Source organism: Castor canadensis, chromosome 5, assembly GCF_047511655.1.
Source record: "Castor canadensis chromosome 5, mCasCan1.hap1v2, whole genome shotgun sequence".
NCBI lineage: Eukaryota > Metazoa > Chordata > Mammalia > Rodentia > Castoridae > Castor > Castor canadensis.
Window position 1 is genome coordinate 54,832,977 of NC_133390.1, and position 27,358 is coordinate 54,860,334.

Genomic DNA, 27,358 nt, shown 5'->3' on the forward strand with positions numbered 1-27,358 from the left:
ATATTTTAAATGGGATGATTTGACTAGTAGGGATTCTAAGAACAAGCAAGATATCAGAAATAGCTAAGATGCTGTTAAAACACAGATGCTCAGATACTCACTGACAAATTCACAAGTTTCTGTGAATATGGTGTTTGCGGACCTATACTTAATTATTAGGGAATTAGAACACATCTGATTCATAGAAAATATAGGAAAGTCTCTAGATTAAGTGCCTGTCTGACACTGGTGTCATACCTTATGCTAAAAAAAAAGAAAGACAGGACTAGAGGGAAAGCTGTAGTTGTAGAGTACCTGCAAGCAGAAGGCCTTGAGTTCAATCCCCACTACTGCAAAAAAACAAAACTAAAAAGAAATGAAAAACTAAAAAGGCCTAAATTTACTGTATTTTAAAATTATTATATACCTCAAAATACTGCCACAAGATAGGAAAAGTTAATCTAGCAGGACTTTAGCTATCAACCATTGTTACAGTATTAACATTTTATATCCCTTCAAGACCACAATGGTCAGTAATTTATAAAGCATCACTGGCAGAAATATAGGATAAAACAGCAAAAACAGAAAATATTCAAAGTTTAGAATGCCAAGTTTCTAAGATAGCTATAGATTGCATCAATAATGCAGGAGCTGGCATATTTTTCAGTAAAGGCCCAGACAGCAAATGTTTTCTGCTTTGCAGGCTATATGGAATCTGTGGCAGTTTAACCTCTGCCATTATGACCAAAGACAATTAAGTAAATGAAGAGGTCTGGCTGTGTGCCACTGAAAATTTACTTACAGAAAGTAGCACAAAATGAATATTACCTATAGGCTATAATTTACCAAGTACTGATATAGTGGGAAAAAGCACTGTGATAAATTACCAACTTTAAGGTTTCTGTTACTTTATAAAAGCACAATTTAACATAAGAATTTAAGAGAATATACTAAAATTGGAATTATACCAGGAGACAAAAAAACATTATGGGGGGGGGCGGGGCAGGAGAGTTACATACTTTGTAAGGAGAATTTGCTGTTGGGGATTGCCTCTATGCCCACCTGTTTTAATAAGATAAATGAGACCCAGCTGACCAGTAAGGAAATCTTAGGGTTTTCTGATATTTATGGACTGAGAATAAACTTGACAGATCCACATGTTATAATCATAGAAAATCAAATGTCCAAGAGAAAAATCTTTAGAACAAAAACTAAAGTGTTTTTGATATACATAAAATGACCTAAAGTTTTATTTTCATTAATATATTTCAGAAAACAGTATTTCTTTCCTTAAGGAAAGAAATGAAACTTTGCTTATCTAGACAGTAAAAGCTATAAAAGTCTTAAGCAACATTTCACACACATACAAAAAGAGAGAGAGAGAGAGCATGAGAGAGAGAGATTTGCAGAAGATAAGAAGCTTTAAGTAGTGCTTCTGAATTTAACTAATAACCACAAACTGTCTTGTTTGAAAAAAAAGTTCACTGCCTGGCCAGTTGACATGCAATATTAATATTGGTTTAATAAATATGAGAAGAGCTATTTTCATGGCCATGATATGTACTAATTGCTTAAATGAGTCCTCATGAAACAAGGTTGAAACAGGCATACAGTGCTAATACCCTTCACATGCTAACAGCTACAGGCTCATCCACGCCAACTGGTAATGAGACATCCCTTAAAACTATATCACACATGAATGCACTTACACGCTCCCTGTCAAGTCATGAAATTTCCAATCAATATCATTTCTCCAGACAGAAAATAGGGTTGGACAATTTGGCACTCATCTTTGAAGTACAGACACTGATTGGTTAAGATAAATAACACCATTCTTCTAACATATCCTCACCTGGTGAAACCAATTTATTTGGGTCGAAACATGAGTCAACAGTATTCGAAGTTTAAAAGAGAATGAAATATAGTCAATGAAGAAAGAACAAAACAAAACTGTCTTCTCTTTTAAAGGGTAACAAACTTTAGATGAACCAACATTAGCACATTTTTTTCCTCCTTTAATTTTAAAGGTTTCTCCTCTACCCCAACAAAGCCAACAAGAATAGAAAAAGGTTATATTCAAAAGTTTCCACTGGCTGGGGTTAACTCCACGGTAGGACCACACATACATGCCTAGCATGTATGACGCCTTGGGTTCAATCCCCAGCACCACAAAAGAAACAAAAGTTCTCACTGTTCGTCTGGATAACCCACCATTTCATACACATGGGATTTCAAAAATAAATGACATATACATAGAAAATTTATTACATATTACAGTGGCATAACACATTTTAGTCTACTAACAAAAAAATAGTTTTGTAATAGCATTAGTCTAGTAGCACTCAAAACCTAGAACTTCAGACACAATTATGGTTTCTAATTAAATATACAGTCATATTATTAAAAACTTTTGAGATAGCATTTACACATTAAAATCAGTACAAATGCTACAACAAAATATTTACATCAATATATATGAAAATTATGATTTATGAATGTTGATTTCACTGTTTCTCAATATATGAACAAATTACTAATGAATTCACCATTCATTTTTTCAGACACTTCATTTTTAAAAGCTACAAAAATAATTTGAGTTTATAAGCCTTTCTATAAATTTTAAGTATAATTTGCTTGACATTATATTCTACTAAACAAAGTTTTTCACATTCCAACTTAATCAATAATAAAAAAACAAAGTTTTTCACATTTCAACTTAATCAATAATGTTTCAACTGTCTACTCCTCCTTAGCATAAATTTTACACTACCATATTTACTCAATGTTATAAGGGATCTGTGCCCTCTAAAAAACAGTATGTAGAAGTACTAACCTCAATCCTACCTGCGACTGTATCTGGAAATAATTTCTTGCAGATGTAATAGTTAAGATGGGATTATTACAGCAGCCCCTCATCTAATACAACTAGTATCCTTGCAAGAGAAAAATTTAACCACAGAGAGAATACCAGATGAGGATAGAGGGAGAGATTGGAATCTTTCTGCCACTAGTCAAGGAATGCCGGAAGCTACCAGAAGTTGAAAAAGAAATGGCAGCACATTTCTGCAGTGGGTTCAGACAAGTCATGGCCCAGCTGGCTATTGATTTCAGAGTTTCAACCTCCAGAAATGGAAGTGAATAGGCACCCAGCTTGTTGTACTTTGTTATGTCAGTCAAAGGTAATTAATACAGTCACACATTTGTGATTACTTGAAATGTATGTATTACAATCATATATATGATTAAGTGCTTAAGGTAACACATTTATTTCAGTAATAGATCTAAATTATCTTTTGATTTAATCTGTTCCTCAATGGTTCTAATGAGATAGGCTTCAATTTCTATTACTATAATCTATTTAAAGGGTACTTTTAATAATGGCTTCCTATATGTGTCCTGCTGTAATTAGCACATCTATAAACAACTGATGTACAGATGTACACTCCAACAAGAACTCATGCCCAAACAATGATTTTAAGGTGACGATTGATATTAAAAATGAATTTCAAAACTGAATACTTTTGAAGGACTTTACTTCAAAACAGTCAGATGTGATCAGTTTTACACCCTACCCAATTAGCACTTCATACTAATCTGTTTAGATTCCTGAAAACTACTACTTTGTTTAATTGCTGAAAATAAAACTCTTCTCAGGCTAGATATTCAAACACTCCTCAGGCTATAGGATTATCACTGCAGCTTGTCTGTTTTATAAACACACTTTAATTTAGTTTTGTAAGAAACTGCCAAAGGAGCTTTCTCCAACTAAATAACAAATCTGCCCCTTGAAAGACATCATTCATCAACCTTCTTTGTGGGAGTATTGTTATGACACTAAAAACAGGCATTCTTTCTTGAATGCTTCTGGATTTTAATTATCAAATTTGAATGTCACCAGATATTTACTGAAAGGAAAACATCAATTTTAATAAGCTGCCTTAAGATTGAAAAACATAAAAGGTATTCAACCATAACGCCATGTTTACGAGTCTTGTGAGTTTGCTTATTCTCTTATCATGTAATGGTTATCTTGGGAATTCATAAATATTTAATAAACTCTAATCTGTAGGAAAACTTCCCCAATTTCAAAATCCAAATGTTTTGTTCGCTTAATATGTAATCTGACTTGGAAAATATAAGTGGCAATAAAATGTTAATATTTGTAAAAAAGCAAGAATTAAGGGCTGAATGGTATTAATGTGAGCAGAAAATAAGTAAACAAAATAAACAGCAAATAAAGGGATTAAATGTAAACATTTCATTAACATTTTATAGAAGCAGTAGAATTCATTTTAAATAACATGAATAATTTTATTTTATTTTTTATTTTGAAATTTGTACACCAAAGAAAAAATTGCTGGGGGCTAGAGGAACCACTTTCACACTTTTCACATAAACAAAAATCAACAAGAAAACTACTTTGTATTTAGTCAGCAAAGCAGCAGGGCTGCAGTTAGCCAAACATATAGGACCATAAAGTCCTTAACAGTCAGAGTCTGCAAGCTCTCACCTGTCCACTCTTAACAGACGCCCTTTGTTCCACTCTGAAAACATTTGTCTAAACGACTATGTGACTTCTGCTGCATGGTATGTTAAGGAAATGAGCCCTTCATTTCCAAAATTTAGAAAAGGGGATTCACATTGCTCAGATGCTCAAAATATGCATAAAAATATTCTTCTCATGACTAAATAAAACTGTTTTCTCTTTGATGGTAAATTCAATCTCAGAATATGTTCAAGTTTTCTACAGAAAATCCCACTTCCCACTGGGCAAACATACTTTTACATGAGAGGACTAACTACTACACAGAATCTTCTGAAATACCAAAAATTCATGTTTTAATTCTCTAGTCCTACATCTAAAAGAAAAAATGCTGAGAATGTAAATATAGAAAAAATTAATAGCCGCTTCATATAGTAAAATATTTGTATGTTGAAAAGATATTTGTACCCATTTTGATTTACCTAGAAATTATATTTTCTACTTGCAATTTTTCTTTTCTCCAATGAATTCAAAGTAATTGTTCATTTCTTTTTTGTTTGTTTTTATTTTTTTATTGTGCTGGACGTACACTGTGACATTTACAAAAGTTCATAGGAAACAGAAAAGAGAGAAATAGAAAGACTAGGCAACCTTTCTAAAATGTAAAATTTACTTTAAATGAATATAAACTATCCTCTTTCATGTATCATTAAATAATAGATATTTTATAGAATGAAAGGCATTTGATACAGTACTGTGAGGGGAAAGGCAATTTATTAATGTAATATATGTCTTCTTTGGCCCAGCCAGGTCAATGAAGAAAAACATTTAACTGATTCTTTTGAAAAATATCAAATAAAGGTTAAACTCTTTTATTTTGTTTGATTTGTGTGTGTGTGTGTGTGTGTGTGTGTGTGTGTGTGTGTGTGTGTGTTTGGTTGGGTGGATTTTTTAGTGCTAGCACTGGGCTTTGAACTCATGGCTATCCTCTTTATGGACCGAATTTTTCCATGCTGAAATACTTCCTGATTAAATCTTTATCAGTATGAACATTATCATGTAAAACTCCTCCCACACACATATATACCTTATTTCACCTCAGTGTTGACTGGTCTTCTATAACACTAGTGTATAAAAAATGGGCCCAGGGCTTTGAAATGATACTAATAAGACAACCTCTATGTTCTCCTCTCTGGCATAAGTTTTTTCACACCTTTACTTTCTTCACAGATAGCCTATCAAGTACAGGACTATTTTTTTGCACCTCTGTTGACTTTTGGTTTAAGTTTCATGGTGAAGCTGAGTGTGGGAGGAGGAAATGGGTCCTACCACCCTTCTCCTAGCACCCTTTTAGCAGTGCTAAAACAGGGAAAATGAATATACTAAGATCACTGTTTTGGGTGTTCTTAAAAAGCATGGTGCAGAGCAGCTGATTCATACTTTCTTCCCTAGTAAGAGAATAAATGTTACTTTTAAAATACTCAATTGATAAAATTACCAGTAAAATCACAGAAGAAAGGAGCCTCCTGGCCATGGAACGTTTGTTAGCAGTAACTACCTTCACATCCATTTTGACTTTTGCCACAAAAAAGCAATCTGATATAAACCATCTCCTTTCCCCTGTACTCCAAACCACAGACTTCTCTACATGTTTTCAATCCCCTTCTCTCTGACATACACATTCTATGTGTACCAGAAGTTAACAGAATCACGATTCCCAGAAATGCCAGATCAGAATGAGCTAGATATGGTAGAGAAGCACCAACTCAGTGTGAGGCCCATTTGTTTGAAATAAATAAATAAATAACACATGGGAAAAGTGAACAGGAGATTTCTTACAACAATGAAGGGACTCACACAACCTGTGCATGCCTTTCCTCTGTGGATGCCCATTCTCGAAGCAAGAGATGTTCACTGTGCCTGAGTATCCATTGCAGCAGAAAATACATTTGCCTACAATTTGTAACTCACTCCTTCTACAGGAATTGAGTAATCAGGAAACATATTGAGTATTGTTTATTTATTTTTATACTTACTATATTTACTGTATACTACGTTTATGTGAAATTGCTTATAAAACTTCAGGCTACTCATTCTTTAGCAATTGATGAAAAGAGTCAGTTTCAGAATTGACACGTGAATTTTTTCCACTTGTATTTAAAGTAAATTCAGACAGAAATTTCTTATTGGCACAACAGAGATGCAAGAACATTAAATTAACATTTTGACTCACATACATACCCCAACACAATTTCCATCAGTGAAGTACAGAATCACTTGAACCAATGCTGGTTCAAGTCAAAAAAATTAAAATTATCATTTTAATATTATCATACTTCATTTTGAGAATTTACAACATTCCCAGTCATCAGTATGTCTAACATTTTCAGTAGTGATTCTATTAAACGAGGTAATTTGTTTCCTAACTTCCATAAGAACATTGTGTGAAGTTTCTGTTGTGTTCTATGGAGCAAAATGTCACAGAGCTACATGTACAATAGTATACTTTACACCACTTTGCATTTAAAATCCAAAGAAAACCTAGCAGCGAATATGTACAATCATATTATTACCAAAAGAAACCGAAATCAAAAGTCTATGCCTTTGTTGTGGTATACCAAAAATGGTACTTTATTATGAATTATGATTAGACAATTATCTTTTGCAAGTTTTATATAAAAAAGCTGGCCACAGAAAACAGAATATGGATGATAGTAAAACCCACTTAGAGATATGCTACACCACCACAGAAACAATAAATTCTGACTTACAGTTAAAGTTAGGAAAGAATGAACAAAATTCATTTGGACACTTAAAACACATATGAATATAAACAATTTATGGAGTTGCCTTATCATAATCAGTGAACACATTGTGACCAACCACTGTCCACAGAAATCTGTACATAAAATTTATAAAAGTCCCCCATGAAATACTTCCACATAAAAAGGCAAAAGTATTAAGACTACTCAAAACAAGGGAAATTATAGAACATCTACTGAGTTAGAAAATATTTCAACGTTCTACAGAAGATGTAAACATGAGATACCACATGGTTACTACATCCAATATAAACACCGTCTCCACTCAAATTCCTACACCTCAAAATTACACACCAGGCCAGGATATTGATACCCTATAAAATAAAATTCAGTGGATGACTTAACTTAACCACCAAGAACTCCCAGGTGCAATTTGAATAAGAATTATAGTGAGGTTTGTAAAACAACCTACTTGTATTAGCTCAAAGGTAGGACTACAAAATGAAAAATACAGTTTTCATGTAAACATGTGGCTTCTCATAACTTTGGCCATCTTAAAAAGCCTATAAAAATAAATGGTCATTATGAAACTTCTCTACCTTACTTCTGGAACCTTGTGGCAATTCAAATTCCCACTGGTAGTTGTAGAGAGTTGCAGAGCTTAAAAGGTGAAAGACAACTGGGTGATTTGCCACCCTCTGGATACATAACCAGGAGCCCCAGAAAACTAAGTGATGAGCCCAGAGTTACATAATCCATCACACTTCCATGAGTATGCAGAAGCTGTCAATAATTTAAACAGCAAATTTCACATACATAAACATTTATGCCATTTGTACCTTTGGCAGAGGGCTTTCTATGTTTGATTTTGATGCTTTTGCGTGCTCTATTTGTTTAGCCATTATTTACAAGCAACTTTAGAGTCTACATACCTAGATAACCAAATTTTCCATTACACAACTCTAAGATATAACAGACTAAATGAGAGTATGTTTTCCAATCTCAAAGAAACATGTAAAGTTTCTCAGAGTTTTTTTAATGCAAGGAACTAAAATCCAGAGGTTAAGTGTCTTAAACTAAACTTCAATTTAGCCAATATTAAGATATTGTATATGTTAATTAATATTGCTTTCACTATCAGTGAATGCTCTAGATAAATTTAAAGTAGCTTAGAAATGGAAAATCTACCTCTTTATTTAGTTTAAGACATCACAAAATTTAATATTGAAATAGCCATGCAACAAACATTAATGAAGAGCTTCTACATGAGAATCCTGGCTAGAAATGGTCTAGCTGATGTCACTTCAGTCTTGCTACCCCAGTTTCACTTAACAGTCAAAGTATGGTGGCTGAAGCTGTATCTGCTACCCACAATTACCACACTGAAAAATTTAACCAGAAACTGTCATAAACACTGTCTCTCCAATAACAAATGGTAATTTCAGCCATTGCAGGTGGGAATGAAAAATGTTATAACCAATTTAAAGACAGCTAAGATTTTACAAGTCTAAACATGAGCATATCTTATAATCCAGCAAACCTTCTAAGTATTTATCCCAAAGAGTTGAAAACCTAAGTCCATATAAAAACCTGTAAGCAAATACCTAAATCAGTTTTACACGGAATTGCTCAAAATTGGAAGCAATTAAAATGGTCTTCAATATGGAAGTGGAGAAACAACCTATAGTAAAACAATACAATGAAATGAGATATTATGCTATGAAAAGACATGGAGGAATCTTAAATGCACTTTAAGGAACAGAAGCCAATCTCAAAAAGTTATATACTGTATGAGTCCCCATGACAAAGAAGGCAAAACTGTAACAATAATCAAAGATCAATAATCAAGGAGAGGACCCAAAATGGCGACTGGGACACAGACACAGACTGCATGAGCTCTGTGAAATCGGGGACTTTGCTGAGACACTGGAGAAACACTTGGCTGAGGTAAAGCACAAGGGAGAGATGAAACTTCAGCATCCTGAACCCCTAGCCCATTGAAGGCTTCTCCATGCCAGGATACACTGAAAGAACAGGCGGGCCACCACCCCAACGCTGCCACCACCCCACCTCACTGCGGACCTGCCTGCCGCCACCATCTGCCCACCAGACCACCAGCCACCAGCTCCAAACATACTTGGGAGACCTTCAGCAGACCAAATAGAATACTTTTCTGCTGAAACCACACTTGGCAAAAAAAAAAAAAAAAAAAAAGAAGAAGAAGTAGAAAAAAAACTCCAATACCCTGAACCCCCATCCCATAAAAACCTTCTCCATGTCACTTACACTGAGGAAAAAGGAGGGCTCCAACTTGCCTAGGAGATGCAGACAAACAGGACTGGATACTGAAGTAGTAACACCAGAACTATTAGAAATTCCACTGTTCCTGAACTAGGAATTTTTTTTTTCTCTTCTTTAAATGTTTGTTTGTCTTGTTCGCTGTTTGATTGTCCACCCTCTCTCCCTGTTGATTTCTGTGGTTCTCCTTTTTTTTCTTTCTTTTCCTTCTTTTTTATACCTTATATAAAAAAGGTACACCTCAAAGATCCAAAAAACTCTACCCAAAAATTCTTAGACACCATATACAGCTACAGTAAGGTGGCAGGATACAAAATCAACTTACAGAAATCATTAGCTTTTCTATACACCAACAATGAACAAACTCCTAAGAGTAAACTTAACAAAAGATGTGAATGACCTCTACAAGGAGAACTACAAACCCCTGAAGAAAGAGATCAAGGAAGACTACAGAAGATGGAAACATCTCCCATGCTCATGGATTGGTGGAATCAACATAGTAAAAATGGCTACACTACCAAAAGCAATCTACATGTTTAATGCAATTCCCATCAAAATCCCAATGACTTTCATTACAGAGATTGAAAAATCTACCCTAAAGTTCATTTGGAAACACAAGTGACCGCGAATAGCCAAGGCAATACTCAGCAAAAAGAGCAATGCTGGAGGTATCACAATACCCAACTTCAAACTGTATTACAAAGCAATATCAATAAAAACAGCATGGTACTGGCACAAAAACAGACATGAAAATCAGTGGAACAGAATAGAGGACCCGATATGAATCCACAAAACTATATTCAACTTATTTTTGACAAAGGTGCCAAAAATATATGACAGAGAAAAGACAGCCTCTTCAACAAATGTTGCTGGGAGAAGTGGTTATCCGTCTGCAAGAAACTGAAACTAGATCCATGTTTATCACTCTGTACTAGTATCAACTCAAAATGGATCAAGTACCTTAATGTCAAACCCAAAACTATGAAGTTAGTACAGGAAGGAGCAGGAAACGCTCTGGAACTAATAGGTATAGGCAAGGACTTCCTCAATAGAACCCCAGCAGCTCAGCAACTAAGAGAAAGAATGGACAAATGGGACTTCATAAAATTAAAAAGCTTCTGCACAAAAGAAATGGTCTCTAAACTAAAGAGTGGGAGAAAATATTTGCCAGCTATACATCAGACAAAGGACTGATAACCAAAATATATACAGAGAACTTAAGAAACTAAACTCTCCCAAAACCAATGAACCAATTAAGAAATGGGCAACTGAACTAAACAGAATTTTCTCAAAAGAAGAAATTCAAATGGCCAAAAAATACATGAAAAAAATGCTCACCATCTCTAGCCATAAAGGAAATGCAAATCAAAACCACACTAAGATTCCACCTCACCCCTTTTAGAATAGCCATCATCAAAAACACCGATAACAACATGTGTTGGCGAGGATGTGGGGAAAAAGGAACCACTCTGAAAAAAAATTTGGAGGCTTCTTAAAAACCTAAACATAGATCTGCCATATGATCCAGCAATCCCACTCCTGGGGATATACCCAAAGGAATGCAACACAGGTTACTCCAAAGGCACCTGCACACCCATGTTTACTGCAGCATTATTCACAATAGCCAAGTTATGGAAACAGCCCCACTATTGATGAGTGGATTAAGAAAATGTAGTATTTATACACACTGGAATACTACTCAGCCATGAAGAAGAATGAAATCTTATCATTTGGAGGTAAATGGATGGAACTGGAGAACATCATCCTAAGTGAGGTTAGCCAGGCCAAGAAGACCAAAAATCATATGTTCTCCCTCATATGCGGTCTTTAAATCAAGGGCAAACACAACAAGGAGATTGGACTTTGATCACATGATGAGCCAAGAGCACACAAGGGAGGTAAGAGGATAGGCAAGAAACTCAAAAAAAAAAAAAAAAACAAGATAGCATTTGATGTCCTCAATGCAAAGGAACTAGTGTAGAAACTTTAAGGTGACAGAAGGAGAAGGGGACCGGGAACTAGAGAAAAGGTTAGTTCAAAAAGAATTAATTTAGAATGTAATACATATGTACAGGAAAGCAATGCAAGTGAACTACCTGCATAGCTATCCTTATCTCAATTAGCAAAAAACCCTGGTCCTTCCTATTGTTGCTTATACTCTCTCTTCAACAAAATTAGAGATAAGGGCAAAATAGTTTCTGCCTGGTAGCAAGGGGATAGGGAGGAAGAGGGTGGGGGCAGGGGGAAGAGGAGAGAAATGACCCAAACATTGTATGCACATATGAATAAAAGAAATTTTAAAAAATAAAAGAAAATGTGGTATTTATACACAATGGAATTTTACTCAGCCATGAAATCTTAAAATTCACAAGTAAATGGATGGAACTGGAGAACATCATTCTGAACAAGGTTAGCCAAGCTCAGAAGACCAAAAATCGTACGTTCTCCCTCATATGCAAACTTTAGATCTAGGGCAAATACAGCAATGTTGTTGGACTTGGAGAGCACATATAGGAGGTATGAGGATAGGTAGAAAACCCAAAACAGGAAAGCATTTGATGTCCCCACTCCAGAGGAAATAATACAGAAACCTTAAACCGACAGAGTGCAACACAAGAAGGGGATCAGCAACCAGTGTAAATATCAGTTAGAGATGAATCAACTTGGGTTGTAACATATTTGTACATGGAAGCAATGCAAGGAATCTCTCTGTATAGCTATCCTTAACTCAACTAGCAAAAACGCTTTGTCTTTCTTATTATGCATATGCCCGCTCTTCAACAAAGTTAGAGATAAGGGCAGAACAGGTTCTGCCTGGAAGCGAGGGGGTGTGGGAGAGAGAGGGTGGGGGTGGGGAGCACGGGGGAGAAATGACCCAAACAATGTATGCACATGTGAATAAATGAATAATAAAAAGAATAATAATAATAATCAAAAGATCAGTGTTGTTGAGAGTTCAGGAAGTAAAGAGCAGGGACAGAGGACAACAGGTGGAGCACAGGGCATTTTTAGGACTATAGTGGATATAGGACATTATGCATGAAACACAAACCATGAACCCTAAATTTAAACTCTAGACTTTAGTTGATCAATACAGGCTCATCAACTATAATCAATATACCACGCTAATTCTAAAACATATGTTCAAGAAACTACTTGTGACGGTGGAGTATATGGGGAACTCTACTTTCTGAGCAACTTCTCTATGAACCTAAAACTATTCTAAAACTACAGGCTATAGGAAAACAACAACGGCTCATGTTTTAGTTAACATCATAAATAATTTGTGCAAATACACAAAGTGAATGACATTTTCTTCAAAACAAATACATAATGATATTTCTGTTAACTAGGTGGCAAAAAATAACATAAATAGTACAGAACAACCCAAAATATTCTTACCTGTCCTGTGACTGCTCTTCATACATCCTCTCTTTGCCTTCTTTAAAAAGTCTTATTGCTCGTTTTGACTTTTTCATTAGACTATCAATGTAGATTTTAAAATACTCATTCTCACTCAGTTGGGCAAGTTTCTGGTTGTCATCATATTTACTCAATATAAGCCGCAAGTGCTGATACGTATCAGGTAAAATATCAAGTATATACGGTGGACTATTTTTCAATTGCAGTTTAGGATTTTGGCACAGTCTTACCTAAAAACAAAGAAAGAAATATTTTGTACAAACAATAATTTTTTTTCTTAGAACAAAGACAAATGAATAGAACTATGCCTCATTTCTTCATTTTCTATAATATAACTTATGATCTTGTTACCCCAATTTATAAATAACAAACATTCGCATTTGTCCAACTATAATCAAGCCTATGCAGGTTTCTCTATATCACATCCTTGCTTTCAACCCTAAAAGTTTCAATTCTCTTTTCCACAATGTCCTAATGTACATAGTTTAAAAGAATTCCAGTGTACCAATTAGTACACTAATTGTTTCTGAACCCTAAGGAGAATAAAACAAACAGGTACAATTTTAACAAATGAGTTAAGTAGTTAAATAGGTGTCAGCTCAGAATGAGTCTTTTCCTCCTATCTATAGTGCCTAAGAAACCTATAAACATGTTATATTGGTCCAGTTATGCCATCAGGTACCACCTAACCACTGGAGTCTTCAGGTCTGATTACAGAATTGAAAATACTTTCTGCCAGGAAAAAAAAAAGGTAGCAATTCAACTATGTACTGTATTGCCGTCTAAATGGTTCATTTGATTTAGTCAAGAAAAAGTAAACAGATCATTTTGCCCCTCCAAATAAGGCATCAGGAACTCTCCAATTAAACTAAAATTTTAATGGCAATCTTTGGGAATTAACAAGAGCATGCATAGTGAAACAGTATAGCAATCTTATAAAATATAAATGAACACATAAAGGCAGACTGAGAAGGTAGTGAAATGAGCACTTCTGGGTCTCTCAGATACATTACAGTCTTCTAACACCCTCATTTATTTATATGTAACATATCACATACATATATTTGATTAAAAATGTGAGAAATATATTTTAAACATAATTGGTTAATATTTCTGCCATTTTTCTGTATGACTTCCCTTCCATCACAGTCAACTTCCTGTTCTGTGGCACTAGTGTGACCACTGGCATTTCTGAAATCTGGCTAATGGGAAGTTGAGTTGGAGATACTATTAGTTTGAGTTCAGGGGAATTTACATGTGAGGCGTATAGTCACTTCCATAAATAGCTAAATTATTGTCAGCAGTCTGAAATAAGCCAGGCACAGAAAGAAAAATACTATATGATCTCACTTACATACAGAATCTAAAAATAAAGATGACAAATAAATAGAAACAGAGTAGAACAGTGGTTACCCAGGGAAGGGAGAGGGAGGAAATGGGGAGTAGTAGGTCACAGAGTACAAGCTGCAGTGAATTAGGATGAACAAGTTACAGATATACTACGTAGCATGAGGACTGTAATTAACATCATCTTGTGTGCTTAACAGTTGCTAGGAGAATAGATTTTAGGTGCTCCTACCACAACACAAAAGGTAATTATAAAAAGGTGATGGATCTGTTAATGTTTGACTATAGTAATTAGTTCACTGTATAATTATACCAAAGTATTGTGTTGTACTCCCTAGCTCTATACTATGATTTTTTTTTAATTTAAGTAATTTTTTAAAAAAGAATGGTTTCAAAAATACTACAAGTTCCCTCCCATGGGTGCAGGAAGGAAGGTACAACTAAAATCGGGTGAGTTGAATGCATCTCAGAGTGGTCAAGACTGGAAGTGTATGTGGGTAATGAAAGAAACACAAAGAATAAAATGTACAAAGCCAAAAACTAGCCTAGACATTTTCAATGACATCTATAGATTTATCAGCTTTTTTAAATGCATAATTTGTTGTGAATTTTTTCTCACTCAAAAGAAAATTCACTTTATACCCAATTCTGTATTTATACTTTCATATTATTTATTTTTAGAAGCATCCTTCCAAATGGTAAGATTTTCAGGCTTCATAAAATATGGATCTGCCCCCTGGACACTCACAAAACTGCCTGGCACAAACAGAAAATAGGTGAACTGCAATAATTTCAAGAAAAACACAATACATTAAGAAAATAACAAACAAAATAAGAACCCTTCTTACACTCACTGCCTCATTTGCTTTCTTTAAGAAATCACTCAAACTTTTTGTTGGTGGGGAGGCAGGGCAGGGGAGGACCATCAGCTCAAATCACCAACCACTAGCCTTTAATTCAACATGACCAATTCTCACATTAACCTACAGCATTACTGTATTTTCTTACACTTTGTTTATAGTTCCTAGAACAAAGTGGTTTAGCACATAGTACACAACTGATAAGTGAATAGATGACTGGCTGATTGATTCTGGGGGGGAAAAAAAAGAAATATATATATATGTATATGCACACACACAATTTTTTACAAATAGTTTCACTGAATAACTTCCTTTATTTTCACAATTGAACAACACAAGTATAGTATACAAGTTAAAAACCCAGAAGGGTAGGTTTACTTTAAATTCAAGAATATTATTTTAATACTAAGAAATTTCTTGGAAAGGCAAAATGGCACCTCATCTGCTAAATAATACCAAATCTTATAAAAGTATAGTTAAAGGAGCTAATAAAGCTTTCAGCTGCCTTTTTATGTTTGTGACACAATGATATAATCAAAGAAACTCATCTGCCCTAATGACTAAGTTCCAATGTCAGTGATTAAACATGTTGGTTGAAATAAGATATGGCATTTCAATTCTTTAAACCAGAAGAGACTATCATGAGTATACAAAAATTTCAAGAGTACCACCACCAACTTCCTACAGCAGACACAATTTAATTTCACCAACATGTACTTGTACAACATATCACAGATTAATAAATTATTAACTTGTAGTTAGGCGATAGGACAGTTCAAATTCATTTCCTGCACTGGTGAATTTTTTAACCTATTAATGAAAATATCTCTAAGGTACAGTTTTTCAGTTAAAACTCTTCTTTGATAGATACTTTTAAGTTTTACAGATATCTAATTAACTATTCTCTACCTGACCTTTTTCTTGCTTTCATATTTAAAGTTGTAAATTCATGTGGGAATGTATTGCTTTATTGGGTGAAATTGTTTGAATATCTACTATATACAAGGTACTGAGCTTAATGCCAGGAAGTTATAGATGACTAGAATATACTTCCTGCCTCAAGGGGTCTGGCAGAAGAGACCTAGATCTCTATAATTAACTTAGGAGCAATGTAATTCTTGCTCTAAGGGATCTTAGTAAAGATCCCATCCCATCTATTCATTTCCAGATTTAAAAATAACTAAAAACTACAAAGATTAAGGGACTATTAAAAAAACATTAATCCAACACAAGAGCCTGCATCTTCTGAATCTCAGGCTAGTCTTCTTTCTAGCTATAGCACAATTTAATTATAATTACACATATAATTAATGATCCTTTCCAAACTCATTTCCATTTTTATTTTATCCCATTTGCAAATTTACATTAACTTCAGGACTCATTTATTAACTCAACAAAGGTTTATATGTCAGGCATTGTTTCAAATGGTAGAAAAACTGAGAGGAATAAATCACAGACTTGCCCTCAAGGAGCTGTCTAGTGGGAAAGCCTGGTGGCTTAAGGAAGAATTACAGGAGAATTTAGGGCTATGATGAGACTAGTTAGTGATGAGACTAACTGCTACAAGAGAAAAGAAGCAGCTCACTCATATTCAACAAAGGCATCAAGAAAAGCATATCTAAATTTTTTTAATAATGGGAATTCCAGGCAAAGCAGTATGCAAAGGCTTAAGGGGCACTATGTCAAGAGAGGAATAAAATGCAGTTATAAGAAAGCTTTGGGGTTAGTGGTACAGAAGATCTGAAATAGACCAAAGTCAATTCATCAAAGCTCAGGCTATGCTGTTTTCTAAATGTGTACTTGAGGAAGTACAACATACAATACCAAACTGAGTGTACAGTTCAATGTATACCACTGAATGTGCAGCTCATCAGTTGGATTACTATTAAACCCTGTGATTTATGACAGCTCCTGCCGAAAATGAATAACCCTGCACCGGAATATGACTTCTAAGCAGGTCAAATTCAATTCTATTCAATAAATATTTATTGAGTGCCTGCTATGTACAAGGAACTGCAAAAGTCAGAGAAAGAATAACAGCTTTTCTAAAAGCAGTACATTAAGGAGAAAAATCAAGCTAACCACAAGGTTCATGTTTACATTCAAATGACTTCAACCTCTTCTAGAAATATTTAAGTTGCTCCCAGAATTACAGATGGTGGTAAAACAGAAGAGCTGTCACAATGAAACGAATCTTCAGTCACATTATACAATGATGAAATTTTTAGGGCACAGACTGTGTATAAAAGAACTGGTTCATTAGCAGTATCACTCTTGTCTTTTGAACTAGAAGGTAAAACATTTAGTTTTGGAATTAGGCTAAAAATTCAATTATAGTCATTGACTCAAAGGATTTTAAAGTTCTACAGAGAACCTTGGAAATCACCAAGGACAACTTCCTCATTTTGACATGACCATACTAAAACAGAATGCAACCTGCTAAGATCACCACTTAGAACCCTGATATGTGGACATGGGAATGAAGCACTCTTCCTCTGACTCTTCTATTTCCATATACTTAGGGACTTTAAGGAGATTCTCCTTGAACATCTAGTCCACATTGCTTCAAATACCTAAAAACATGTTTAACATCTACACAGAACACACATAATTTAATAAATATGTATCTGCACACCTAAATGTATGTATATATGTATGTGTATATATATATTTATACTTAACCATTCTGAAGCAAAGGCACAAATATAAAAACAGAATTTACTATTGATATAAGAATTTGCAACACTATTAAATATTCTTGGAGCTCTGATATTTAAAGAGATTTCCTGGATGATTCTTAGTTAAAATTTCCAGCCAAAAGCTAATAAAGAGATATTAGGTCAGTTAACATATTCCCTGCAAACAAAGTTCAAATCCATGGTGCTCCTGAAACATATGAAAGAAATTTTACAAAAGCAGTTTCAGCAGCAAGGAATTGCATCCATACTGTATATGACTTCATCCATACTGTATATGACTACTGTATATGACTCCATACTGTATATACTACTTCATTTAATGGAGCATTCCATGCAATCAAGTAACATACTCTCAAAATTAAATGTAACTTTTTTGGGGAGAGTGCTGTGGAGCAAACTCAAGGTCTCAAGTGTACTAGTCAAGTGCTCTACTACTAAAAAACCCCTCTCCCTGAAATATCACAGGGGTCAGAAATCCTTGTCCTCCTCTGATAAATGTCATCAGAAGTTTTTTTACTACAGTTACATAAAAGTATGTCATTACATAAAAAAAAAAAAATCTAAGAGTCCTTTGGGTTATTTCCATTTCAGTTCATCTCTCTAAGTATATAAAATTATAAACTATATAAAGAATAAAATGTGAAAAATATGAAATATTATGACACTCTTCACAGATATTAATTGGGCAAAACAAAGTTAAAATGTAAAATTGGTCATGAGCTCAATATTAGTTATAGTATAATTTGGAGAAAATGATAAATTCCTTTAGAAGGGTGATATAAAAAGTTACACTAATGAGCCAACTTGTTCTAATTAAAACGTCAGCTGTGTATTCTTCTTTTCACTATCTTTCTTCCAAATAAGAATATGACTTCCTGAAAGGTGAAGTACACATTGTTTTCCTCACAAGTCTATTTCTCTCCTTTGCAGAAAGTAGATGTGTAATAAATACTTGATAGAGGGAAGGAGGAGGGGAGAGAGGAACAAAGTAAGGAAAGATTTCTCAAAAGAAATATACAAATTTGGTATCTGTGTCATTATTGAATAAACATCACTAAAAATGAGTACAAAATTTGGAGAAGAATTCAATAATATCAAATATAAAGAGCAAACATCCTTTTGATATACTTTCTGTGGAAAGAAGAAGAATCATATTGTGCCATGAAGCGGTGTACCTGACCCACTCACACTACTAACACAGACATTAGAATCAAGCAAATCCAAGATCTGGCTCTGCCACGTCCAAGCTTTACAACCTTGGCCAGGTTTCTTCTAGAAACCTCCTAGGGTATTATAATCCTTTGAAGAGGAAGCATGAAGTGCTAGGCACGGTGTTCAGTATTTACAAGATGCTCACTTTTTCTAGCATTTCTTCTTCCATATTTTATGTCCCAACACAAGACACAAAATCTCTGTAGGTTTTATAAAAGTGTCAGAATAAAATAAAGGACACTGGTCATTTTGGGGGAGAATTATGATTTTTTAAAAGTTCTTTTAGCTGATAAAGTTCCTCATGCTATCAGAACCCTTAAAAAATTGGGAATGTCCTATATAGGAAATAAGGCCCAGACCAGGTCAATACTTTTGTTAGCTGACATGGAATCTTCTAGTTTCTTCAAACCCAAGAGACTTTGAAGAAAACACTTACAGATAAAATACCCAGTCTTGGAACAGGTAAAACATAAATAAGTAACTATGGGCTGGAGGTGTGCCTCAAGCAGTAGAGCAACTGCCTAGCATGCATGAAGCCCTGAGTTCAAACCCCAGTAGAGCCAAAAAATAGAAAAAACAAACATTAATAACTTTCATTAATTGCTATTGTATGAAAGTATGAGTGAGTTAAGCAATTAAATATTAGTATGTTAAAAAGCTATAAATTTCAGTTAGATACTATGAAAATGCTTCTTTCATTATTAGGAAAAAACTAGCAACCTACAAATACATTTTTTTAAAATAAAACTTTAGCTAAAAATAGTGTGGTGGCACCATTAAATTTGCAACATGTATTTAAGCTGATCCTCATATAAAAGATGAGAACAGATTACCATTACAATTTTTTACTTATTTACTAACTTAATTGCTAGAAGATAGTTTAAAATATATTATTTATTCTGTAATACACAATTCTAAAAACAAGGGTTAAACATCACAAATATTATGCTTTAAATTACTTCCTAACAACTCAACATAAAATTTTCAAATTCTCTCAAAACTTCTGTGCATATTCATTCCCTCACTTCTCTTGTGTAAGTGGAAGTGGAGTGCATTCTGCCCATGCACATACCACAGAGTTAATTTCAAATCTTTTCTAAATCCTCAAGTTATCAGAACTTCCTTTTTTATGGTTGGTACAGTTCTAGAACAATTTCTGAGTAATCTACATCCTCATTTTAATCTAACCCCATCAAATAAGTAAAATTACTCTGCAAAGATTAGCAATGCCTCTAATTATGAATTTCAATGACTTTCTAAATTTTTATCTTGTTTTGTTTTCTCTACTACAACTAAATTTTTTGAAAACTTCAAGCTATCTTCTAAAAGCTGTTATTACCCAAGAAGTCAATGTTTCAGTTTTCTACCTCTTGTTCTTGTTCTTTGTAGGATTCTTTTCTTTGTAGCCATTTAAAAACCTCCTAATGCTCCAAAAATTTTGATTCTCTGACTCTGTCTATGACTCTCTTCTGCTCTGCATTAGAAGTATCTTACAGGTCTGTATTTTGAGATGACCCTTATGCACACATCTACCAAATAGATGTCACTAGTTTTAACTTCCCTCTGGAACTTCATACTCAATTTTCTAACTTCAAAATGAATTTCACTGTGGCAGATCAAACTCAATATGGCCAAAAATCAAACTCATACACCAACCCCCAAGCTCAATCTTTTCCTTCCTATGTTCCTTATCTCATTAAAAGCATCACTGCCTTCAGAATCAACTAGGCTGAAAAACCTCAAGAGTCACTTTCACTTCACCTTCTCTTTCATTCTCTTAACTCTGAAGGGCCGTAAAGATCTGCAGATGTTACTTCCAAAATACCTTCTACTCTTGAACCAAAATTTGCTATACCAACTGTCAATTCTTTAAGCCAATTATTTCTTATCTAGAATGTTTTCATTTCTTTTGATCATTATTCCTGTTTTCACTGTCTTTTCTCTTAAACCAACATTCATAGAGTCAATAAAGTAGTAGATCAAGGAATAGCCTAGATTTTTCTTCTTCATTCTCAAAAGCCTTCAATGATTATCTATCTACCAAATAAATTAAGTCAAAATTCTATGGGAAAGCAGTCAAAACCTCTATCATCATCCTCTAATTTAGCTTCTCTCACTCAATAATCTTCCATCATTTGTTCAGCTAACAAGGCCATCCATCTCACTGAAATCCAAATCATCCTGTAAGAACACCTGCATGGTATCTTCTTCATGTGTCCTTGTCTATCAACTGCTACCCTCAGCAAGCAGCATTCACCTCCACCACACACTATGCCTCAGTATTTTGTATCTACCAATTCATAGCACTTACTACATTGTACTGTGGCACAGTTATTTATAAATGTCAACCTTTCCATAGTTAGGATTTTATAAATGAGGAAGGAAGTCAAGAGAAAGCATGCAAAACAACTTTTGAAAGAAAGAAATTGATTCAAAATCTAAATGCTAAAATTTTTATAGGAGTTAAAGGACTACTGATTAAAGATTTTGTTGTATGTTTACCTTCTATCACAGGGATAAAGCATAGTAACTCTTACTTAGATTCCTATAAATCTTGTACTTTATCAAATAAAGCTTTTCCTAGTAATCACAAGTACCAAACTTTGGGATCATTTTACAAATCCAACTCCATACTAAAAAAATTGTCCAGACACTAAATGTGTTATCCAAATCTACTAAGACCCAGGATTCTGCTCAGAGAGCATCTTCAATAAAGCAAAGGAACTGTATGAAAAATACTGAAATGAATGATATTCCCTGTTTCAAGGTCCTAGAAAGGTGATATTCTCAAAATAACAAACACTTTGCATCCAAAACCTAAGTTATACTCCACACAGAATATTTTCCAGAGGAATAAGGAATTCAATGTTTTTAATAAAGTTTTTAAATATTTATATACAGTCCAAGCATTTTTGATTGATAAACTTTAAAATACATCATGGACATAATGAAATTATAAAGACAGAATGAATTCTACTTCAAGTTTGAGTACTAAATGTACTAAGAGTAAAAGGCAGGAAAGGGCTATTTCACATCGTCACTTTTTAAATGCTTTTAATACTCTCATGTAATTTTGAATAAATGATAAGGACAGAAAGACAAAAACGTAGGCAGGTACTCAACTCACTCACTTTGCTCTAGCATCAATTATTTTCTAATTTCCCAGGCATCCACATATGCTTAGTACACTTAGCGTCTATTAGACGGAAAACTATTTCTTCTATTTTCCATCACCTGGCTAAGACTCTTGTGAAAACCACGACACTCATATTAATAAATTATGATTCCGAACATACTGATTAGCAATCATTTCCTTACCCTCACTTCAGCATTTTCAACAAGAACACAATAATGCTATTCCTAAAAGGCAATGGCCAGGAGTATCCAGACAGAAAACTTAACAGTGGCCAAAAAAAAATAAGGTGGATGTTCTCTACTTTACTCCCACTATACTACGCTACAGCCCTTTCCACACTACACAGCAATTATCCACTTATATGCTCTGCTCTGGTGCTGTTCTGAGCTCCTATGCAGACCAGAGGCAGGGTATATCTTTATAATCTCAGTACTAAGCATTTAATACAAACATACTAGGTCTTCAATAAATGCCTATTAAGTGTTTAAGAAACTCTGTTTCTGTAAATAACTTTGGAACAAACTCCAAGTTTCATTTTGGGCACAGATGAACCTAAACATGTATTCATGAGACCAAGTCTATCATTGCATCAAAAAGGCATCCACTGATTATAGGTTTTGAAGCTTGGGGATCAGCTATTGACTTAGACTGATGCATAGGGCTAAGACCAAAAAATCTAAACAAATAGGATGCTTTGACATACATTGCTTTTCCTTTATTCAGTACAAGCACTGTGGTACCTCTGTGATACTGATGTTGTTACAAAACACTCTACATATCTTAAAAAGAACCCAAATGAGTTAATTTGTCCTACAGTCAGAGACCTTAGAGAGAAAGCCTGCCCTCTGAAAACAGAACAATTAGTTAGAACTGGTATCTCAGTTGATCATTTTAAGTTCTATAGACCAAAGAATGATGAAACTCCACACCACCAGGTATTTCTCTTACAGTCCAAGATTGCTTCATTATCTCCTATAAAATAAGTTATTTTACTTTTTAGTTAAACTTGAAAGATCTGCCCTTATGAGAAGGCTTCATAAAGAAAACTATGCTCACTTCACACTTAGTCCTGACTTTTCTTTAACAGCCAATTAGACCTGAAAGTTCCTGTTTTCCATTATTCACAAGCTAAATTCATGCTATTACAGTTATTAAAAAAAAAAACAGGTAATGTGTCAAGGAGTTGACTTTTGGACTAATGATAAAGTTTCTGATGTAATCATCAGACAATGTTGATATTATGAACCACTCCCTTCACCAGTGACAAATACAAAAAGATGAACACATGTGGGGATGCTTCTACATTACACACTTCAATAACATATGTTGCCAAGTAATAATTATCAGTGCTTTTCTATTACTATGTGATAGAGCATGAATAAACGTACTGGCTCTTTCATAATAATTCATGTGATTCCTCTCCACAAAGCCCACAGATGCATTCACCATTTTGATCTTTGACAAGTAATGAAGATAAATAGGGAAAGCCACAGTAATGCACCCTTGCCAACACCCTCACCCACATCCCACTAAGTAGAGACTTTGGATAATAGATATCCTTGTGAGTCAAATTCCTCAACTATAGAAGCTAAACCTAAACCCACAAAAGGGTTAATAAAATAAACAATGACAGATGTTTAACTATCAAATAACCATCCGCTTTACCATAACTCATGGTGAAATAATTAAAAGCAGATAAAACTTATGTTAATAACCAGTCACAGGCCAAAATTACACATACCCTTTTTTACTGTTTCAGTAATGACTTTACAATAAGTATTGCTCACCACTTCCTTACATAAATCTTTTTGATTTGATGTTCTAATTCTCATTCCACAAATACACAAATTTTGACCACTCAAAGAAGTATATGGACAGGCAGTAACAGCTCCTCTGTAAAATCTATCTGCCTACTTGTATGACAGACAAATTAGACAAAATCCTGAAGCCCTTCTCTTACTCCCAAATAATGATTTAGGCAAGAAGAATGACTTTCAAATGCAAACTCTAAAGAAAAGCAAAAACAGCTGATATTATGCCTGCCAAATATATGTAATGTTTTCCAACTGCATACTCCTCATTCTTAAATGTCTAATACTAAAACCAAACCTGACCCCAAGCAGCAAGTTACAATGTTCTATACTCTGACATCATTCTGTCTGGAGCACTTTAATATAACAATTTGAATAAATTGGCAGAAGTTTAAATAGGTCACACTGAAACCCAAAACTAAGGATATTTATGTCAGAAATATTCAGGCTCTGCATTTAATACCACTAGCCATATAGTGACAGGCCCATCATTCATCCATCTTATCTATAGTTCCCATAAAGATAAGTCACCCTACTGCATTGCTAATATTCCCAATAGTGGCTTCTTTGTAGCCACTTTATACAGTAAAGTGTTCTGTTACTTTATATAGTAACATAACAAAGCAAAGGTGCTTGCTACCATATGATTCAGGTAGGCTTTGGCACATATTTGCAAGAGCATTTTTTAATCCCCATTTCTGCAGTTAAAATGATATCAAAAGCCCTGTCTCAACTAAATTTATAATTAGTCCCAATATCTATTAAGCCATAAGTTGCTACACACATTACCAATATATACAGGAAGTGCAACTGCTACAAATTTACAAAGCACTAATTTTTGAAAAGCAGCACACTATATCTTTATCATATGAATTTTACAATCATAAATAGTCCTGAAACCTACAGTTTTACAGTAGATCCCTGTGAAATATTCAGGTTGTCTTTTTAACTATACTTCTCTGAGAAATGACATCCAGCTTCACTTCGTGTTGTAAAATTAGAGTTCGTCTGAAAGCAACATGCAAAACCCACAGAAGTTTCTGACACTCTCAGCTCCACAACCCCCAACATAAATTTTCCTTTCACAATAAACAATGTGCAATCGAAAAGGTTTCCTGTTTCAAAATGGAATAGTAGATGAAAGAAACTGTAACTATACCATTAACAATAAAAAAGTTAAAAAAGTTTCTTAATGAAGATGAATTCTCAAAGATGAAAATGGAAACTCTCAAACACTACTTCCTCACTTGGGGACTAATCTGGTTCTTTCCTGAGTAAACATTTTGAGCATCACACATGTGGTTGTCATAATTGCTCCATCAAACAATTTGTTAAATTACTTGTTTGCACCTTTTTGTTATCTAAGAGCAACACAACCTCACATGAGACTCAACAAACATTTCTAAACTATATTATGACCATACACCCACAAAAAGCAGCCAGTGGTAAAAATTTTGCATATCTGAGTCATGTATGTAGAAGAACTCTGAACCTTGAAGAGCAGGACAAAAGGTAAAAAACAACCAAAGTTTTTGCTCTGAACCCAACTTTTCAAAACACTCAGAATAAAAATGTTAAATACAAATCAAAAGACTACTGTCATATCCATAATTATTAATTAACAGTATATATTCATACACCTGGAGAAACCACATCCAGGATGAATATGGCTAGGAACACACAGTCAGACTTAACTTACCACTTTGTCCATGAGTTTCCAAGTTTTCTCCACAGTCCTGCGATCAGCAGCAGCTTGCTTAGGGGGGCCAACTGCATCCTGAATAGCATCAATAATACCCAAAATTCGCCCTTTTCGGGGGTTTCCTCCTCGACCACCAGGGTTTCTGCCATTCATAGAATTTGCCATCTGGAATTTTAGTTCTTTGAAAGGCAAATTTTTTAAAAAGTAGTTAGTTGAGTAAGAAAGAATTTATTCTACCCCACAGGAAAGCAAACAGGATAACCTGAATACACTACATTCTCCTCCATCAATGAGACCAACCCAAAGGTCCTAGATCAACTTTTCAATAGCCCTATGTAACTGCATTCTCCATTTTACATAAAGTAAGTTTAGGAGCAATGACCCTAGATTTCCTTTTAGAATACTGAGTTAAAGATGCATCCTTCTCAAGTTTCAAATAGCTAAAGCTTAACTGATACCCAACTCATAACAACAAAACAAGTAAGTTCTCTCCATATACATAAGAACACAATGTTCTCCCCCTCTCTGCCTTAACCCTAATTCAAAATACTACAACTTTAACTCCTAGAACACGTTTCGGGGCCTCACTCAGAAACCTCACACTCACTGTTAGATCTCTCCAAGTTATTATATAAAATGTAAAGTCTATTTCTACACACACTTAAGGACCATGTCTGTTGTCAACACAGGCGAGGGACTTGGATTTCCCGGGTTAAAACCACCAAGTGCGGACATGAACACACAGTCCTTTAAACCAAGGCGGTGAGTAGTTATTCCCCAAAGCCAAATAAACAGCAAACAAATAGGTCGTTTTTTTCCAAAGCGGCTGAGAAACTGACAAGAGCGGGCAGGGAAGGCAGAGTTCACTCTTGGGTTCCTCGCCTCTAATCTCACCTAAGGGTAAAAGGGTATCCAAAGCATTGTTTCAGGACGTCTGTGTCCCCTCCCTGCTCAGGCCTCTTCTCGGACCTCAGCTGCGGAGGACGACGAAGGCAGGGAGGACAAAGCACCCCTGGCTTCTCCAGCGCCCCGCAGCCCGGGCTGTCCGAGCGCCCGCGTCAGGGTGGGCGCACCTCGGGCCGGCTGCGCTCCCAGCCTCCGGTCTCCCCTCCCGGCCGCCCGGTTCTAAGCTTTTAAGTGACCCCTGCAAACTGTGCAGGGCAGTCGCCACGGCAGCTGGAAGCTGGGCTGTCCCCTCTCCCTCTGTGGCCCGGCTGCCCAGGGCCCCCGTGCGGAGCGAGCGCCCAGCCTCCCCAGCGCCCCGTCCCTCCGAGCTCTCGGCGCGGTGGCTGCCCCGAGACACGCGTGTGCGCGCTCCCACTCTCCACGCACGCAGCTCGGGGCGCTGGGCTCGCTCCGGCGGGCGGGCACTGTGTAGCCGCCCTAATGGCACTCTCTCCGGGAAGGAGCAACCTCGCGCTCAGGCCCCCGAGACGTGGAAACGCAACAATTACCGTCAAGACAAATCCACACCCGCTCTCCCCTCCCGCCCGACTCTCGGGAGGCCGCAGCAGCACTAGCATGAGGAGGAGACCACTCGCTGGACACCCCACCCCTGTAACATACACAGACACTCAGCCGCGGGGCGGGGCCGGGGGCGGGGCTGGGAACCACTAAGCCAATCCTGAGAGCTCGCAAATTGCTCG

At 35.4% G+C, this 27,358-nt stretch overlaps 1 protein-coding gene across 4 annotated transcripts in view; it reads right to left on the bottom strand.

The window, feature by feature from the left end:
* Cblb (Cbl proto-oncogene B) overlaps positions 1 to 27,319 on the bottom strand; it is a 181,826-nt gene extending 154,507 nt beyond the window's left edge. Inside the window, exons 1-3 of one of the 4 annotated variants that reach the window (XM_020183482.2) lie at positions 27,167 to 27,319; positions 25,710 to 25,891; positions 12,925 to 13,175 (exon numbers count right to left, since the gene is read on the bottom strand). In XM_020183482.2, the coding sequence (XP_020039071.1) occupies positions 12,925 to 13,175; positions 25,710 to 25,877 (419 nt within the window). In that variant the 5' untranslated portion in view covers positions 25,878 to 25,891; positions 27,167 to 27,319. The other 3 variants (XM_020183485.2, XM_020183483.2, XM_074073039.1) reach the window with 3 other exon arrangements.
* Positions 27,320 to 27,358: the final 39 nt, after the last annotated feature.